Source organism: Cryptomeria japonica, chromosome 10 (assembly GCF_030272615.1).
Source record: "Cryptomeria japonica chromosome 10, Sugi_1.0, whole genome shotgun sequence".
Classification (NCBI taxonomy): domain Eukaryota; kingdom Viridiplantae; phylum Streptophyta; class Pinopsida; order Cupressales; family Cupressaceae; genus Cryptomeria; species Cryptomeria japonica.
The window spans coordinates 372735779-372755195 of NC_081414.1; the positions used below are offsets into that span (position 1 = coordinate 372735779).

General features: G+C 35.0%; 1 protein-coding gene across 1 annotated transcript; it reads right to left on the minus strand.

The window, feature by feature from the left end:
- Positions 1–421: 421 nt before the first annotated feature.
- LOC131858993 (uncharacterized) lies at positions 422–19141 on the minus strand. The gene is made up of 3 exons (XM_059212501.1): positions 18832–19141; positions 714–721; positions 422–559 (listed from the first exon to the last, which is right to left on the minus strand). The coding sequence occupies exons 1-3, from the start codon at positions 19139–19141 to the stop codon at positions 422–424; spliced, it is 456 nt and encodes a 151-aa protein (XP_059068484.1).
- Positions 19142–19417: the final 276 nt, after the last annotated feature.

Genomic DNA, 19417 nt, shown 5'->3' on the forward strand with positions numbered 1-19417 from the left:
CCTAACTCATCTGGTGCAAAACCTCTCACTAGAGAGTATCGCGCTCAGCTCTGACCTCTGCCAGCTATCTGTCTTGCTCTGCAAGATGTGTTTGAGCCACTATCAACTATGACTGCAGACCTGCTAATCTCATTCTCATGGACCGTACTGGATCAGTTGCCCCCTACTCCCTCATAGGCTCTCTACCTCCCTCTCCACCCTACTCATCCCTCTGTTGTCATATTTGTCTAGGAGCTGCTCGAACCTCCTCGCCTCCACCCTCCGCTGCCCTAGCACCACTAGTCCCAACACCAACAGATCCTAGGGATCCACCCTCCCCTCTCTATCTTTGTCTCCCCCTAGCTCATACTCTGTTGCTGCTAGCACCAGGATCACCACCTGCCCGCCTAGGACCCTCCGCTCTCCATCCCTGTGCTTGTCCCTATACTTGTGCCTGTGCAGCCTCATCCTTAGCCTCCTCTATGAGAGGTGCATGCTCAGCCAGATCCATAAATCTAGGAAAGGGATTACTCTGAAACCAATCCCTGTACTGGGGCAATACCCCTGCATCTACAATATCCTGCAGATAGTCCCATCAAAGTCATTGTAATCCAGCAAGATCCTCCATGCTCAATTTGTATGACAACCTAGGGGCCCATCCTCATCTCTCCTCGTCCCCATAATAGGCGTAGGTGGTAAACTCTTGTGAAATCCCTTGAGGCCCGTCATACTACCTCATAACCTGAGATACAACAAATTTCTCAATCACAGTAACAGATCTACCAATAAGAGGATGGGTAATGAACATATCTTTCCGTTGAGCTCTTCAGTTGTCCCATAGCTTTAGACCCCTGTATGGTCTCCATACAACAACAATTAGATCATCAATTTGTCATTGCCAATACTTTGTCTTGCCCAGATGGGGATGAGTAACATATCCAAAATAGCTATAAATGATCGACTGGTGTGGATCTCTGGCATCATCAACAATAGGTCTACAAATAGGGATATGCTCCCAGGCCCAAATATATAGAACCAACACTCTTGTTGTCATGCTCTTCCCATCCCTGTATGCAATCTCATGCATCTCATGATACATGTGGGCTAACAAACAAGATCCCTACCCTAATCTCCTAGGATGAGTTAGTAGTCTCTCGAGCATCCTAACCCAGCCACATAAGAAGCCCTATTGTCCCCTTTTTGGCATAATGAAACAACCAATGAACCCTGCTAATACACATGCTAGTGGAAATTGCTCATTGTATCTAGCCATCATATCATCCCAATTGATAGCCCGCTCAAGAATGTCCTCATCATGAAAAATGCATCTCAAGGCTAAGATATTAGGATGCTGAGCAGAATCATAGTCAACCTTATCCCCAACAAACAGAATCCTCAAAATCTTTTACACATCCTCTAGAGTAATAGTCATCTCTCCCACTGGTAGATGAAAGGTGTTATGCTCTGAATGAAACCGCTCAACAAGTGCAGTAAGCATCCTGTGATTCACACAGATATCAGGCATCTGTAAAAGGTGAGTAAAGCTGCACAAATCAATATGTTCTCTATCTATATCTGATATCTCATGGACTAGCCTCATCGTAGGAGGATAGACACACCAAAACAAGATATGTGGTAGTCGAACCTACAAGAATCAAACAACAGAGCATCAGCAAGCTATTCAAATTATGCTATACAACATGTTAAACATCATGCAAATCCAAATGCACCAGAAGCCAAATAAACATTTCATGTTTTGACCCTTAAAAATGCTCACTATTTTCCATACGACATTTCATAGAGTAAGTAGAAACTCATACGAGTCAGGAATTCATCTAGCACGATAAAATACTCCCATATGACAAAAGACATGCATTTGCACGATAAAATAGGCTCTCAAGCCAACTCTCGTACAATACATGGGATGACCCCAGATGACAAAACATATGGCCTAATATGATAAACCACACAAGGACAGTTTGTCGTATGAGCGATATTATTGTCTCACACGACAAAACGATAATGACCGGTTTTGAACAACATTAAAAAGCAAAAAATTCAACCAAAATTCAAAATTGATGAAATGTGAAGGCATAAAATTGATTACTTACCATTGGCTCGTAGTTCCGTGATCGATTATAATGTCTCTAGCACTTGAATCGATGCTCCTGGATCGAAATGACCATTTTTCTTCGCAGAAGGCTTTTCAAATTTCAAACTTGGAGAGGCTAAAATGAATTGAATATGACACTTGGACCCCTTATATAGCCAAAGCCCTAATTTTTCAACTTGCTTCGATGGACATGAAAATTGTACCCTTAGCTAATTTTCCCATCCTATTTCCATTTTCGGGATCGAAATCGAATTACGAGATCATTCTCCTAGTCAATTTCTCATGATTGACACCACTTAGCGCTTTCAGCATTCTCATTCTTTTCTTCAATTTACGCTCAATTTCACATCAATCATCGCTAAATCTTCAAATATTCCTTTGAATCATTCTTTGTGCTCAAATAATTATCATCGCCAACAATTACCTAAAATCATGTACCCTCGCTATCTTTCGATTTCACTCCCAAGAGGGCATACTCATGACCTCATGACCTCACATCTTCAATGTCGATAAAATTTTCAAATCTTCATCAAAAGTCAAGCAAAAATCTTTTCAACTAAAGAAAATCAAACAAATTCTTATCACTAGGGGCATATCAGTTTCATCACTTCAATTCAAGCTGATATTCTCTTCATCTGAATCAATCTCTTAACGTTAATCAGTTTCATCATTTTTCATCAAGTTGATTATTTGTTTAAACTCTATCAATAATTTAAAGAGTATCTTTGATCAAATGCTCAATCTAAGCAGGTGTTCAGTTTCATCGCATCAAATCAAGCTAGACAGTTTATCTTTCCTCATTATGTCTTGATCCATCAAGTTCAAGATCGATTTTATCTTCGCTCACTGTGTCTAGTTCAATCAAGCTCTAGATCAGTAAGATCCGCTTCTTGATTAATCAAGTTCAAGTTCAGTATCTTTTCTCTTCATCGGTCCTAGTTCAATCAAGTTTGGGATCAGTATCACTTTAATCAACTTTGTTCAGTTTCATTGCTTCAAAATAAGCTAAACACCTCGCTCTTCATCTAGTTCGTGATCAATCAAGTTTAGAACTGGTATCTCCTAGACATCAACTATTCTGTGAACCAACGTGTTGCTCACACATTAATTCAAGGAGGGGAAAATGTAATACCCTAAAAATGGTCACCTAAACCATGGGCCCCTAATCTCGACAACATCACCAAGGTCCTAACCAAAGGCAATTAAATCAACTTTGAGCACACAATTAATTAATTCTTCAATCATTAAATGTCACATGGCAAGTGAATTGTTCTATATTAATTAAATATTTATTTAATTAATTAAATCATTCCAAGAAATTATTTTGATCAATTATCCTATTTAATTTATTAAGTATCCTAGCATATTTAATTAATTAATAAATTTTCCATTAATCATAAAAAAGGAATTAATTTATTACAAAAGAGGAATCAATATGCAAAGCAAGAGTTAAATTGAAAATAAAATAAAAGAATTGAATTGAAAGACAAATCAAACTTGAGATATTATTTCTTCTTCTAAATTGAGATAAGTTGAAATCAGAAAAGTAATTAAATGATTTATTAATCATTCTCTAAAATTGGAACTCAAGGCTTTTGAGAAAAGAAATTCAGTTGCATTGAAAAGACTTTTTTCTTGAATAAATCAAAGAAATCGTATGGAATCACCTATTTTTATCTCAAGTGCATGGAATTAATTGAATTTTATCTCCAATGCAAACTCAAACTTATAATATGAATGTCTTTCAATCAAGCTATAATTGGAATCTATCTCAAGGTTAACTGAATCTTATCTCTCAATTATTTCAATTACCCTAAATTGTGCTTTTTCTTGAATAATCTCAACCACTCATTGCTAATTGATCTTGACCATTGGTCTCTCTTGTGATTCTCTATAAATTCAGCCTTCATCTCTCATTCAAAACACCCTAGAGATTTATTGTTATTATGCATTTTTTGCTCTGGAGTCATTGAAGATATTGTGATTGCTTTTTTGAGATTATTGCATCTTAGTTTAGCTTTTTGCATATTTAGTTCAATTATGAGTGCTTGAATTCATATAGCTTATTATTCATCCATCTAGCATAATCTTGCATCCATTTAGCTTAATATCATGCTCACATAGATTAAATCCTTCGTCTTGGTGTAGTCTAGTCATTGGTATTGCTTGTACAAATCTGAGAGTAAGTCTATACTCACATCTTTTAGAAGGCAATTGGCCAATTTGTTATGGTTTTATTATTCATGCTTATATCTATCTAACCATACATGTAATGACTTAATTGAAGTGTTGTGTCTTACAACTTGCAAATACTTATTCCACTTTTCACACACACAGTTGTTACATTTTTCATCCATGTAGAGAAAACCTTGAAAATTTCCCTCATTATCATAATCCACCTCCTTACATGACTTGAACCTTAACCTCTCCATGTTGCTTCCTCTTAATGTTGGAAATCCTTGACCTTGAATGTCCTTATCATAGTTGAGTCCTTCATCATAGAGCGATATTGTCCTTTGCACTTGTATCTTAATTCCTTGGCATCCTTCTTGTATATCTTTCTTGCAAAAATGAAAGTCTCTTGTATCATGATTATGAATGGAACTTCGTGGAAGTGAAATGTAAGAAAATTGTGATAACAAAATGGAATTTTAGAAATAAGCATACTTTATTCATCTCATCAATCACCTTTCAAAGGATTGGAAAACTAGCGTACACAAAAATATTTCCTATATCCTCCCAAAAATTTGCAAATGACATTTTAGACTTGAAAAATAAATGATCAAGTTTGAAAATTGCTCAAAAATGTGGAGAAAATCATTCATATATGTGCATAGATTACTTGTTTCTCCTTATAAAAACTCCCTTGTTGGATTTCCATGTACTCCATCTCTTCCTTTTCACCTTCAACACTTGATTTAAATTTGATCTCTTTGCAGGAATTTGCACCTTTCTTCTTTAATATGCACCTACTCTGCACCTTATTTACTTTTCTCTATTATGAAATACCTGAAATTGGCATGAAAGTGATTGTTTGTTCTTTCACTTATAGGTCTTCAACATAGAAATCACCTATCTCATCAAGGAAGTCGACTAGGAGGACATTTATTTATTTTTCAAATTGTTTTATCGAATTGAAACCAAGTTGTCTTCCTCATGATTTTGTATCTAAATTGGTTTTTTAGATGAAAATTTCATTGTTTTTATTCTGGTTTGCTTTCTTGGAGATGGATTTTAATTAACTTGAATGTTATAAGTATAAGGTGAGCGCATTCTCTCCAAGTAAATCTGAATGAAAATAATTCCCAATGAGCTATGTCCTAGACTAGTACTATTGGGCGCAATTTCCATGTGGAGAGGAACTATCCAACATACTTGTGATATGGTCAAGGAATTCGATAAGGGTGAGTTTTAGACCTGTTCATGGACAAGGAAAAAATTGAGAGTACTGAAGGAATGAGGTGAGTGCACTTTAGGGATATCCAAGGACAAGTAAAGGTGCAAATGAAATGTTTGCAAGGACTCATAAGCGTGATTTCACCCCAAGAAAGGATAAGTGTAGGTGAGTATGAAGAGTGTGCAGAGACTAGCAAGGTGCAAATCAAGGTCACTTGAGGACAAATTTAAATGCAAAATCATGTTCAAGAGGGACAAGGGTGAGCAAGATTCAAGATGTTCCAAGGACAAGTAAATGCTTCATGTCAGGTTGTCTTAGGATTTTCAAGTGATAATTAGCTCAATCCAGGGATTTCATATAGAACTTCTTGAATTTTCCTTTATTTTTTGATGATTCAAATCCTATATTTCAAGATAAATTCCTCACTTCAAGTCTAGAATTTCTATCAATCCTCATCCAAATTTAGAAATTTTTCTTAATCCTAGTGGGTAAATTTTCCTTATTTTCCCTTCCCATCAAGATCAAAAAAATTCCTTGTCAAGATATCACATTCTTAAATTTTTCTCATTTTTCCACACTTAGCATTTTCCAAATTTCTCATTCTTAACAACATTTTTTGACATTTAGCAACATTGACAATATTTTACATTTTTTACCTCAATTCTCAATCTTGACATTTATTCATGTATTTTGGACTCGAAACTTGAATGCCTAACTTGATCACACCCTTGGTCTTGAATTTGGACAAATCCATATTTATTCAAAATAATTACACACTTCTAATCCTAAGCAAGGAATTTTCCTAGGCCAGATGATGAATTACATGTTTAGTCCCTATATTGGACTTGGAATTCTTCAATCAACCTACCCATCCAAGGATGAAATTTTCACTCTAAGGTTATTGACTCAACAAGGATTGATCAATATTTTCCTCTAGATTGAGAAGACAAAATAAAACCCTCCTAAAGGCTAAGAGATCAAAACTATTGCCAAGCTAAAACAAAACTAAACAAAAATGACTAACCTAAGAAATGATAAAGTGGGGGTCCCCATTTACAATGGGGCGTGTGTGTTTGCAACACAACACTAGCACCAATTCAAAAAAATGTTCATAAACATTTCAAATATAAAGACCCATTCTGTACCTAGAATCTCTAGATAATTCCTTCCAACCTATCAACTGACTAAAAAATATACTCAAAAGGGAAGAAAAATCACAAATTGAATCAAGATAATTTAAAATGATTACCCGTGGGTTGGCAATTTGGAGGAATTGATTATGTGTTGCATTGATGTTTGTCATTGATGTCAACACTAGTTGTTTTGTTGTCTACCGGGTTCCGGTAGTGTGGTTGGATTGTGATGAACATATCGAGGATATGTTTCAGCATGTGGAATTGGTTTGGACTAGTTATTCATATGTTCCTAATGCGTATCACATTTAGTTGGTTTGGATTTGATGATCTAGATGCTATCATTTCTTCTAGTAAGCCTTTTGGTTACTGGTAAGGGTTTTACTGACAGCGCTTTGATGAAGATCTTTTGGTGAATCCGATAAGTGGTATTGGTGCAGCTTCTAGAAGGTTATCAGGATACTGATGGTTATCATGTTCATGTTCCATTTGATCGGTGGTGTTTCATTTGGCTTATGGTGACCTATTTTAGGTCTGGTAGTTATTCTGTTAGGTTATGGACCAGTTTATGTAACATGTTGGTTGATGCTCCTGATGTGTTACGGGTTGGATTTATTGTTTGGTTTATGTTGTTTCAGTCTTAGGCCGACTTGGTTTATCATTGGTTTGTGGGATTATGTAACAGATTTATTGTATTATATTTTAGGTGGCCGACCTAATTGTTTAGGTCCCAGGTTGGTATAAATATGATCTAAGATCTCTTTGTAGATCATGGGATTAAGGTTATGAGATTATTTTTGTGCGAATAAAGTTCATATGCAGAGGTTTTGGTCAATCATCAATGATCGAATTGGGTTTGTGGAAGAGGTTTAAGACCTCTGGTATTGAGCTTAACTGGAACTGTACTCAGGCATAGGAGATGTTATACTTGTAGTTCAATCTTCATTCCAGATTGTCATTTGATGTTTTTTGTAGTCAATGAAGCTCCTTTTGTGATGAGCATTGTGCTTTAGGCTATTGGCCTTCCTACATGTGCAAGCCTCTTATTGTAATATTTATTTATCTGATCAGTGGATAGATATTGTGGGTCTCCAATCACACCGTGGTTTTCTACGTATAAATTTGTGGTGTTATGGTGTTCATCTTGGTGGTTGCATTGTTACTTATTGTTATATGCTTTTATGTTTACCAGTTGTTGAGTTGTTGTGTTAATAAGGTTATAATTCATCATTCTCGTAGAACATTGATTCACCCCCCCCCCCTCTCAGTGTTCTTGGATCCCAACACCATGTGTGTGCAAATCTATTCATTCCATCTCACAAGACCATTGAAACTCCTAGAATCCACTGTGACGAGCTACGTGAGTAGTCCTTACTTCTAAAGACATTGCCTCACTACCAATCAAACATCCATAGCTTCAATGAGATTATCATTGTAATTCCCATGAAAATTGGTTCATTGCTATCCTAGCTTTCATAGCCTCGATGGAATTATTTGCAAATTCCCAAAGCCAAATACTTTGATATTTCTTTTCATTTCATTTTTTCTCTTTTCTCTTTTCTCTTTTTTTCCTTTTTTCATTCTTTTCACTTTTGATACTACTTTTCATATTTTTTGCATTCTGGGTCATAAGCAATGAAGCTCATAATGGGTTCAAGAATTACAGTAGCACTGAAGTAGGATTTAGGACTTTTCACTAGCCACGATTTCTCCTAAGAAATTGCAATGACTTAAAGAAATTTAAATTAGTGTAAAATATAATAATCATGATATTCAGTATCAAGATACAACAGATAATTATCTTCCGAGTTAAGGACAAATCATAACCAAATGATAAAGCTGGAGAGAAGCACCTCATATTCTAAAGAAGCTCACAAATAATTATCCAAGAAATAAATGGGACATAAAATTAAAATTATGTTTGAGTGTGTCGAAATAACACCAACATATTTCTCAACAATGAAAGTTTCAACAAAGGAAACTAAAACTACACAACAACTAAAACTAAAGAAAACTAACCTAAAGGAAATAAACTAAAATAACTTGAGCCAATTGAATCAAGAAAAATTGACAACTAGGCTAAGAAAAGTAAAATAAACTAAAATAGATGGAAAGGAAACTACTCTAAAACTATGTACAAAACACCTTGAACAATCAAACATACTTCCTAGATGATGAGTGGGAATGAAAGAATGGGTCAGAGAGGGCAGGCTAGGGTTTCCACCACATAGGATCTTGGAGAAGGAGACAAGGATGGAGAAGTAGATGGTGTGGGTACGGGAGTCTTCTCTTTGATTGGTGGCTCCTCCCTTTGTGCTTCCTTCTCTGTGTTTAAGGTTGGAGTCTTCTTTGGTTCTGATTCCCTCTATCAATGCGAGGTGATCTTGTCCCCTATTGTTGGTTTTCCATGTGGGAGATGTGCTTGGTCGATGTTGGTCCATGCGAGGCATGGGGAGATTGGTGGGGTGTGCAGGTGGCATACTATTGTTATGCTCGAAATATTTGGATCTCTTCCTCTTGCAGCTTCGTGGCTTGGGGGTTATGTTTCTGATGGATGCTTCAACTTGGCTCTCTAGTGGCCCTATTCCCTTCATGAAGTTCACTTTCCTGGGCTTGTTGCATATGAATTTTTGTTGGCTAGTTTTTTTTGCATGCCTCCCTCTTTATTTTTGTTCATTTGGTGTAGGGGTAAGGTTTGGGACCCAAGTGGAACCTCTGTTCCATGGTTCTTCTTAGGTTTTTTGGTCTCTCCTTTCCCCTTGGATTGTCTTCTATCCATGGGGAGGGGTTTTTTGTTTTTTGTCATTTTTTTCTTTTTCATGGCGGTGGTGTTCTTAATGGAACCCTATCTAAAGGCCCTAAGGGTAGGGATGCACTATTTACTTCTTGTGCCCTATTCCCTCTTTTCTCTACTTGATCTGGTAGGCCATATGGGATTTTTGTTGATTTATTTTGTGCCTTGGTGCTCATTTAAAGATTTATTGAGGGGTTTTCTTCTTGGGTCTAGTCGTGTTTTTGCTTGGAGTATCTTTTGGCCTGCCCTCTCTCTGCAACATGGGTTTTCTCTTTTTTGCCTTGTTGAGGTAGCCCTTCCTTCTTCAAAGGTGGAGATGGATGGTTTTGGAGACTACCTCCCTCCTATTGAGGTGGAGTTGGGTGTTGCTGTTATGGTTGGGTGGTATTGGTGGATGGTTGGTGATGACCTATTTGTTGAGGCTAGTTGGTTGATTGCTACTCTCTCCCTAAGGTTGAGTTTCTACCCGTTTTCTCCTATAGAGGTGGAGATTTTGGTTATTCTTAGTTGCTTGGAGTTGGGATGGTTTAGGCCTTGTATTCATCATGTGGTTCAGGGAGCTTTCTCAAAACCCAAATGTCTATCAATACGTTGTGATTCCATCTTTGAGTTGCTGGACTTTGATATGTGGTTTGAAGCTTTGCTCTCTCCGGTGATGGTTTCCTACTTTTTAGCCCCTATTGAGGTGGGTTCCTATCCTATTGAGGTGGATAGATGCTTTGTTGTCAGAGGTGCAACTATCAGATGCTTTGAGGTTGCTAGCTTCATCCTAGTGGTTTTGGGAGCCATTACAAAACCCATTTCGAAGGTTAGGGGAGCCTTTCAAAACCCCCATGTTTTTATTTTGTGTTTTCTTGTCTGGTTGGATGCTGACAGTTTTCAAGGGCCCAGTATAGACTATGGTTGTAATTTGGTTAAGGTCTGGGCTAGCTTTTAGCTACTTGGAGTTTTTTTCATAGGTTAAGGGAGCCAGGGATATCCCTATTGTTTGATTGAGGGTTCCTGTTAAGCCCTCGTCCTTTTCTTTTAAGAGATATAGTTTGAGGTTGTAGCCTTGATAGTGTGGCCAACTTGTTTTGTATTGGCTATATCTTGTTTATTTGACTAGCTCTATTTGATTGTGATTGCGCTGGTGTTTGGCTGGCATTTGTTAGTTCAACTGTGTTTCGGTTGTTGATTCTCAACGTTTGTTGTCTTTGGCAGTGTAGTATTGTTGGTTCCAGATCCTAGTAAAATCTAAGGGTTTTGGGTCCCTTCAAAACCTGTTGTATGGGGTTTCGGGTTCCCTCAAAACATGTTTTTTCCTTAATCAAAAACACCTTGAACAAACAAGACTCAAAAGTCCTACGTATATACAATACCTTACATGATTCCTCAAAATGTTCAACAACAGCATGTCATTAGTCATGGTTCAAAATTTTGCAAGTTTGTCCTTAAATTTATAAAAGTGATCTTTCACTATGTAACTTTCATACTCAATGAAAAGCTCATGCAATATTAACAATTGATGTAATTTATTGGGTACATGATTTATCCATACACAAATTATTTTTCCTAAACTTCCATTATCAAATTGATAATCATCAAAACTAGTGTTAAGGAAAGAGACAACCTAGCATGCTTCACCCTTGAATGGACATTATTGTTTTTCATCCATAGCTTCTGGAGCTCGAAGTTGATGATGTATCATTCCTCTCACATTTGAAACTCATTCTTTTTGAAACATCTTAAGCATTAGACTTAGGGCCAGTTCAAATTATTCTCATATTTTGCTTATGTGGTGACAACTGGCTCATCATTTTGGATATCCTCAAAACCTAGGGCCTCTTTGATAGGTTGATATTCAAAAACTTTCTCTAGTTATTCCTCAAATACAATCTATTTGATAGTTTTATCTTCAAATATTTTTGTATATGCGTAAAATTTATTATAACTAAATAGGAAATAAGGAAAATCACGAATTCCTTAACTATTTAAGCAATCCTAAACATAATCAATGAAATAGATGCATAATTGAATCAATTAAATAATTTAAAACTATTTATTCTTCAACATGGCTTTCATTGTTCTTCTCTTATTTGAGGTATGGTGGCTCTCAGATGTTGCGTTGGTAACCTACAAGAGACACAAAGATTCAAAGTTTGGGATTGTTGAAAATGGAGAATTGATCCTGAATTTATAGATTTTCGAGTGAGAATGAATGAGAGGTGGAACTCAAGTGAGCTCACATGTTGATTAATAGTTGAACTACTGATTTGGAGGTGGAACATAATGGATTGAATAAATAAAAGAGTTAACTGGTTGAGAAAAAAAGCTGATTGAAAGAAGAAAAAGAATGATTGGAAGAGAATTAAAGAATGATGCAATTAATCAATTACTTGAATTGATCAATTAAAATAGATGGAATTGTTAACTGAAGATGACTGATTGAAAGATTTTTGGAAAAAAGCAAATTAGAAGATAGAAATAAATGATTGGAGAGAATTTAAAGGAATGATTTAATTAAGCAATTAATTGAATTGATCAATTAATTATTAATTTGACATGTGTTGTAGGATATTTTATTGAAATTCAATTCCATCTTGCATGCTTTTGAACTTGATTTAGATTTTCAATTTAATCTTTGCATGATATTGATTTAAATATTGACTATATTTTAAATTCAATTTGATCTTTGAATTCATGCAAACTTGATTTAGATTTTCAATTTGATTTTTGCATGTCTTTGACTTTGATTTTTGAATCATGAAATTGAAATGTACATGTATTTGAAATTAAATGAAATTAGAAGAATATAAATTTGAATTTGAATTAGAAGAATAAATTAGTTAATTAAATGAAATTAGAAGAACTAATGAAATTAAACGACATTAGAATTTGGGGAATGGGAATTTGAATTAGAAGAATTAATTAGCTAATTAAATAATTTAAAGAAACTATTTAATTATTTAGAAACTAAATTTAATTAAATAATAAAGATTATTTAAATTAAAGGAATTAAAATCACAATTAATTAAATAATTAATATTTAGAAAATGGTTTAAATGATTAATTGATTAGGATAGAAATTAGGAAGATGATAAAGAAATATGAATTTAGAAGAATAAGATTAATTAGCTTAATTAAATAATTTAAGAATTATTTAATCAATTGGACGAATAATTATTACATGATCAATGAGACATTTTTAGGTGTCTACATTTTTCTCTAGTTGTTCCTCAAATACAATCTCCATGATTGAAGATTGTGTATCCTCTAAAATTTGTTCATCCTAAATAGTTGGTAAATCTTCATTTGAATCTTCCTTTTGTTGCGAAAGTGGATGTTCATCAAGGATTTCCTCATCTTGAGATATATTTAAGTCATTTTCTTCTTTGAATGGTAAGACATCAAATAGTGATGAATCTTGATAATCCTTTACATCGCTTATTCCTTTTGCCAAGTTATTTGTTTCCAACTTTGGATTCTCTTTACTTGTACTAGAGACTAGTATCTCTTCATGATTTAACACTTCCAAACATTTATCGGCACTTTGGATTATTTTGATAGCTTGAAATTCTTCTATTGTTTCTTTGACTTCCACTTCAATAAATTCTTCCTTTGGCAATATTCTTGAAAAGTTATCTTCTACTACAATACATTGATCATTAGGTTCAATCATGTTATCCACTTGTAACTCATTTATTTCATTGAATGATACAACAATATGCTCTTTTTTTGTTCTTTTATACCCCTTAGTTGCAATATATGTTGTCCATATTTTGTTTGTAATGTACTCCTCTAATAACATTGGTAATCTAAACTGGCACCTAAATTGGTTGATGGCTTATTCTTGTAATGAGAAAGTAAACTTTGAATGGGGTGTGTTATGAGTCCTACACCAATAAGGTAGAAATATGATTTCTATACATAATTCATTATCAAGCCTTTATTGATTCTCATTCCTCCATTTGAATCTTGTGAATGCATCATTACTTTCTAGAATATTGAAATCATTGGCTTCTCGTAAGGAAATTAAGTAGCGGAATAACTTCCTACACTAATCTTGAGAGGAGGGTAATGCAAAAAATTTATATATCATTACAACAGTCATACACATACCACAACATAGAAACACAATGATTTACGTGGGGAAAATCCTTTCAGGAGAAAAACCCCACACTCCAAAAGTAGCTCAATATATTATTCAGCAATCAATAAAAGATTACAATATACTTGTAGTGAAATCTCTTCATAGGAGTACCACTAATCAGAGACTCGGAGGTAACTCAATCACCATAAGACTCTTACACACAATCTCTATCTCGTGCACCTCATATATAGGAGATACAATACAAGAAACCGTTAAACGGTATTACAAAACCATGGGCTAAAATCACCCAATAAAGTAGAGCCGACCTTATCTCCAATCTAGATGCCCTATGATGTGTCAAAACACACATCAACATGTGTTCCTCCCTTTTACATCTCATTTATGTGTCTGATGCATTTTGTATTTCCTATTTCAGGAGTCCAAACTTTTGGAGGCCATAACTTATGAACCGTGTGTCTGATTGATCAACCGTTTGAAGTGCCAAAAAGCTCATGAAGTTCTCTATCACCTCATAAACCACTACGTAATTTATGTCCACTTTTTAGGAAATTTCAGAGCCTCTAAAGTCTTCAAAATAAAATTTAAACCTTTACACAAAATAACTTACTCTTATTTCTCTTTCTCTGATAGCCTAAGCAAAGCTCTACTCAACACTACAACAGCTTTGTCTTCTCTCACAATATAGGCATGCTATCATCTCAAGAGAGGGGTCTTGGTTGTGTATTGTTTCTTCCTCTTTCTTATCTATTGTATCTTGATACTATCTTGTTGTCAAATATTTGAATGTATCTATTATCTAGGAGCATTTAGTTTATTTATCAATATATCTATAATGATAGGGGCTTTCCTCCATTAAGCGGGGTTTGTTTCTATCACATTATCTATTTATCTTTATATCTCTTGTAATAGGGGTTTTCCTCCATTAAGTGGGGTTTATTTATATTAAACTATCAACTTATCTTTTACCCAAATCTATCTATTTGGTTGTCCATGAAGGTAGAAACACCAAAATGGGGGTTTTAGTGAGGCAAGCCTCTATACACTTGTTGGCAATTGACACTCATTTGGTGGTCTCTAGTAGATGACTATTGGTTTAGGGTTTTCATTGATGAAAAATCTTCGTAGAGATCCAATCTGATGGAAATTATTCTTATCCGGAAGCAAGTGTTAACCAGTAGCTAATTAACCAATATTCCAACTTGAACATAGCATTTTGGGGACTAGAATCTTTCTGTTGATTGCAGTGCATTGAATCGTGTTCTTGTTGATTGGGTCAACTTAGACATATCATTTTATTATTTTTTTGGTGATACGCACTTATCTTTTTGGATCCAATCAAGACGACATGTGACAACATGTTACACCTTGCAGGTCGACATGATGTATGACCTATTTTGTGGTTACATGTATATAAGTTTGGTGTGGGTGATATTTTTGGTGTATGATGCAATTGTATGCAAGAAAGAGGTGATTGAGAATCCATTTTGGCACAGTTTCACATGTGCATTCTTGATCCAGTAATTGACTAAGATAGAGGACAGGGCAGAACAGAGCAAAACAGCAGAGGTGATCCAATCAGTATATTCAGCACTCAACCAAAACTCATCCAGGAATTATAGATGTTATTTCAAAGTTCATACATTGTAATTCATCACTGTAACAACTTTGTAAGTCAGTGAGACTTCCCCGAGGGTTATAGCCTTCTGGGTTATTGTAATTGAGTAGTGAGCTCTAGGCAGTGTGCTTGAATGCATGTGCATTCCCATTTTGTAATATTATTTTGCTACTGGCCATAGTGGAATAATATTATGGGTTCAAATCCCACCATGGTTTTTCCCACTTGGGTTTCCATGTAAAAATACAGGTGTTATGATCTTGTGGTTGTTTGTTTCATATTTTTGCATTTGAGTTCTTAATATTTACATCCAGTGATTGAAAGTTAAGTTTGAAAATCTGCTAACTGGTAGATCACTGGTTCACCCCCCCCCTCTCAATGATCCCTGATTCCAACAAGAACCCCAACAATTTTCCCTTGTCTGAGTGTGTGTAGGTAGTGAATAGATTCAAGAAGCATGGAGTTGATTCAAAGTAGTTTTTGGTAGTTTTATGTTAGTACAGATGACAACACAACATGTAGACGTCCCCACGACACACTGGCATCTTGAACCCAAAACTTGGCCAGATTGATGGTAAAATCTATATTCTGTTGATATTAGTCCTTTATAGTTAGTATAGATTTTAATATTTTATATGCTTTCATTATTTAGTAATTTGTATATTAGCATAGTGTTCTTTCTATTCTTTTATTGATCCCCCTGGCTCACCAAAGCACAAGTAAAATGAGGTAGCGAAGGTAGATTTGTTCCTTGAGAACTTGTCATCTTTAGGGTAAAAATCCCCCTCTACATTTTGGTGCACTCGACATGAATACCTCATGTCAGATATCTTTCTTTTAGATTTTGATACATTTGATAAGGCATTCTCGAAAGATAACTTTGATATGTTCGATCATGTCTTGGATGATTTCCTATAGGCATCCCCTTGTGATCGTAAGGCCGCTAAGATCAACCCATATATAAATTCATCTTCCTTGGGTGGAAAAAAGTCCATAACTATTATTGTAGTCTTTGTCGCTCAAAAGCCTAAGAGATCGGTTATTTACGTGACTCTGACTAGTCCCTCTCTGAAGAAAGTTAAGTCTATATATGGTAAATCATTTGAAAGTAATTCTCTGGATATAGTTACAAGGTTTACTCAATATAGGAATGTTTCTTATAACACTATTGCACATACTTATAATACATGAAGGAATAAGCAGCATACAAATCAACCTGCTACTTCTTTACCACCTTCTCAACCCGACCTTCCTCAAGCACCCACAACTTAAGGACTATGATCTTGTTGAGAAACTCCATGTTACTCTTGCCAAGATCTTACTATGGGATTTTCTTCAAATGCCTCTAATGTACCAAGGTATGCTTCAGGATGTTCTATGCTTGTTGACCATCTTACATAGAATCTACTCAACGGTCTTATTTTATGCTTCAACTTGACCATTGGATTGAGGATAATAAGGTGTAGAAAACTTATGTTGAATATGAAATTTCTCAATAAATTGCTTCACCTCTTTTCTTTTAAATGAAGTGTCATTATCAGAAACAAAGGTGAAAGGCAAATCCAAAATGAGAAATGATATTATTAAGAAGAAAACTATAGATTGCTTCGACAGTAATTGATCTTAATAGTATAGCCTCAACCTACTTTGTAAAGTAATCTATGGCTATAATGATGAAGGTATGCCCTTTAGAAGAGGGGGGAGATATCTTACCAATAATATCCAACCCCCAAATTTTAAATGGTCAAGGAGAAGCTTGAGCTCAGAGTTCCTATGCAAGAGCTTGAATAAGATTGGTGTGTTTGTGGACATTGAGGGTATTTCTTGACAAAATGAAAGGAATATTACTCCATTGTTTTCCAATAGTACCCCATATGAGTCAATTTGTGAATGGAAGATTTGCCACCAAAACGAACATCTCTAGAACCTAAATGGGCTTCTTGGAGGGCAAGGGGTATCTTTCCTTTAGTCAAACATTAGAGAAGAAGGCCATTGTAAGACCTATGATAGATAACATTGGATAAGATCATATAGTAAGATGAAAGCTTTTGAATTATAACACAAGTATTATTATTAGTATCATCAGGAAAGCTTCCAAATTTTAAATAATTGTAGATGTAAGAAAACCATTCACCAGAGTCTATGTGAGTGCACATAAGACTATCAGGTTCAGGTTGATCAAAAATTGTAGGAGAACAAAGGATTTTTACTACAAAGTGATATTCATTTGCACTATAGTTAGGGCGTACAAGGGAGGTTGCACTCTCCATTGCATCTGAATGATGATTTACTCTCCTCGGTATATTGTCTATGGTATAAGAGGATAAACGTTTAAGGAGGGTTAGAGAAAGATCTATATACTGAGATAACTTAGATTTTTTAGCTCGATATGCTCCCATGATAAGATTTGAAATGAGCTCAGAATCACCATGAATATGATGTGGGAAACATTTGAAGCAATTGTGACACACAAACCAATGATAAGGGCTTCATACTCAGCAATGTTATTTGTACAATGGAACTCGAGTCGAAAGGAGAGAGGAAATAGCTTGCCTCTAGGTGAGATTAAGATCACACCCACCCCAAAGCCAATTTGACATCTTGATCCATTGAATTACATTTCCCAAATATGTTCATGGTCAATAGTGAATAAACTCTCATCAGGGAAAAAATCAAGAGTAGGAAAAAAATTAGATGAGGGGGCTTCTGCCAACTGATCAACAACAAATTGACCCTTGATGGATTTTTGAGTCACCAACTTAAGATCAAACTTATAAAACAACATTACCCACTTTTCTAACCTCCCAAAGAGATCAAATCTCGAGAAAAGATGTTTAAGGAGATCATTCTTAACAATCGCTCAAGTTTTCGCATGGAGGAGATAATGTCTTAGCTTCTGCATTGCAAAAATGAGAGAAAGGTATTGTTTCTCCATAGTGGAGTATTGATTTTTGTAGTCAACAATAACACATCTAACATAATACACCACCCTTTTCTTACCATCATCATCATATTGGGTCAATAAGGCTACCAAAGCATTAGAAGATTCTGATATATATAAAAAGAAGGGTCTATCATTCATATATGACATTAAGATAGGGGGATTAGCTAAATAACTTTTGATGGAATAAAAAGCCTTCTAACATTTAGCATCTCATTTGAATTGTACATCTTTCTTCAACAAATGTATGAAAAAAAGGGTACGATTGACCAACAAAGATACAAATCTGCGAATTTCCTAAATCTTCCCTTATAAACTACGTAGTTGTGAGATGTTTCTAGGTGGAGGAATGTTAACACTGGCATTAATCTTATTTGTATCAACTTTAATTAATTATGGGAGACAATAATCCTAAAAGATTTCTAGTGTCAACATTGAAAACACACTTAAGAGGATTTAGTCTCATCTTGTAAATTTGAAGCCTTATGAAAATAAGACAAAGATTCTTAACATGATCTTGACGGGTTACAGACTTTGCCAAGATATCATCGAAATAGTCTTGTAGAATCTTATGTATAAAGTCAAGAAATATCAGAGTCATTGCCCGATGAAGAGGTTACTCTCGCATTCTTCAATCCAAATGGCATAACTACATAACATAAAGTACCTCAAGGTGTAGTAAAGGTGGTCTTATATTGATCTTTCGAATTAATAAGGATCTGATTGTAACACATAAAGTCATCCATAAAAGAGAGCAAGGAATGACCTGCAATTGAATCAACTATTGAATCAATATTTAGAAGAGGAAAATCATCCTTAAGAGAAGCCTTATTGAGATCATGAAAATTAATACAAACATGAATGTGACCATCAAGTTTAATGACAAGAACAATATTTGATATCCAAGGAGAGTAATCAATAAGCCGAATAAAGATAACTTTCAAGAGCTTCTTTATCTCAGTCTTGACTAATAAATAAGCCTTGGGATTAATTTTACGAATCTTTTTCTTAACAGGCTTATCATTGGAATGTAAAATGATATTGTGAATTACTATAGACTCATCAATACCAAACATGTCCTCATGTGACCAAGCAAAAACATCAGTATATTAATGTAGGAGATACAAATTACTTAGATTCTTCCAAAGAAAGACATTTACCAATCTTAATTATCTTCTCATAAGATTTAGATCCATAATAACATCAGTAGTTTCTCCTTTAAGAAGTGTAATACGATCTTCTAGATGGGGCACATAAATATTTCATCCATCATGGAATAAAGAATCTTCCTTGTTAGCACTAAGAATAGATTTCCCAAAGTATGCTTGACTACTCAAACAATATGGGAATCG

Excerpts from the sequence above, each read along its gene's own strand:
- LOC131858993 (XM_059212501.1), bottom strand. The coding sequence starts at position 19,141 with ATGTTTGGTATTGATGAGTCTATAGTAATTCACAATATCATTTTACAT.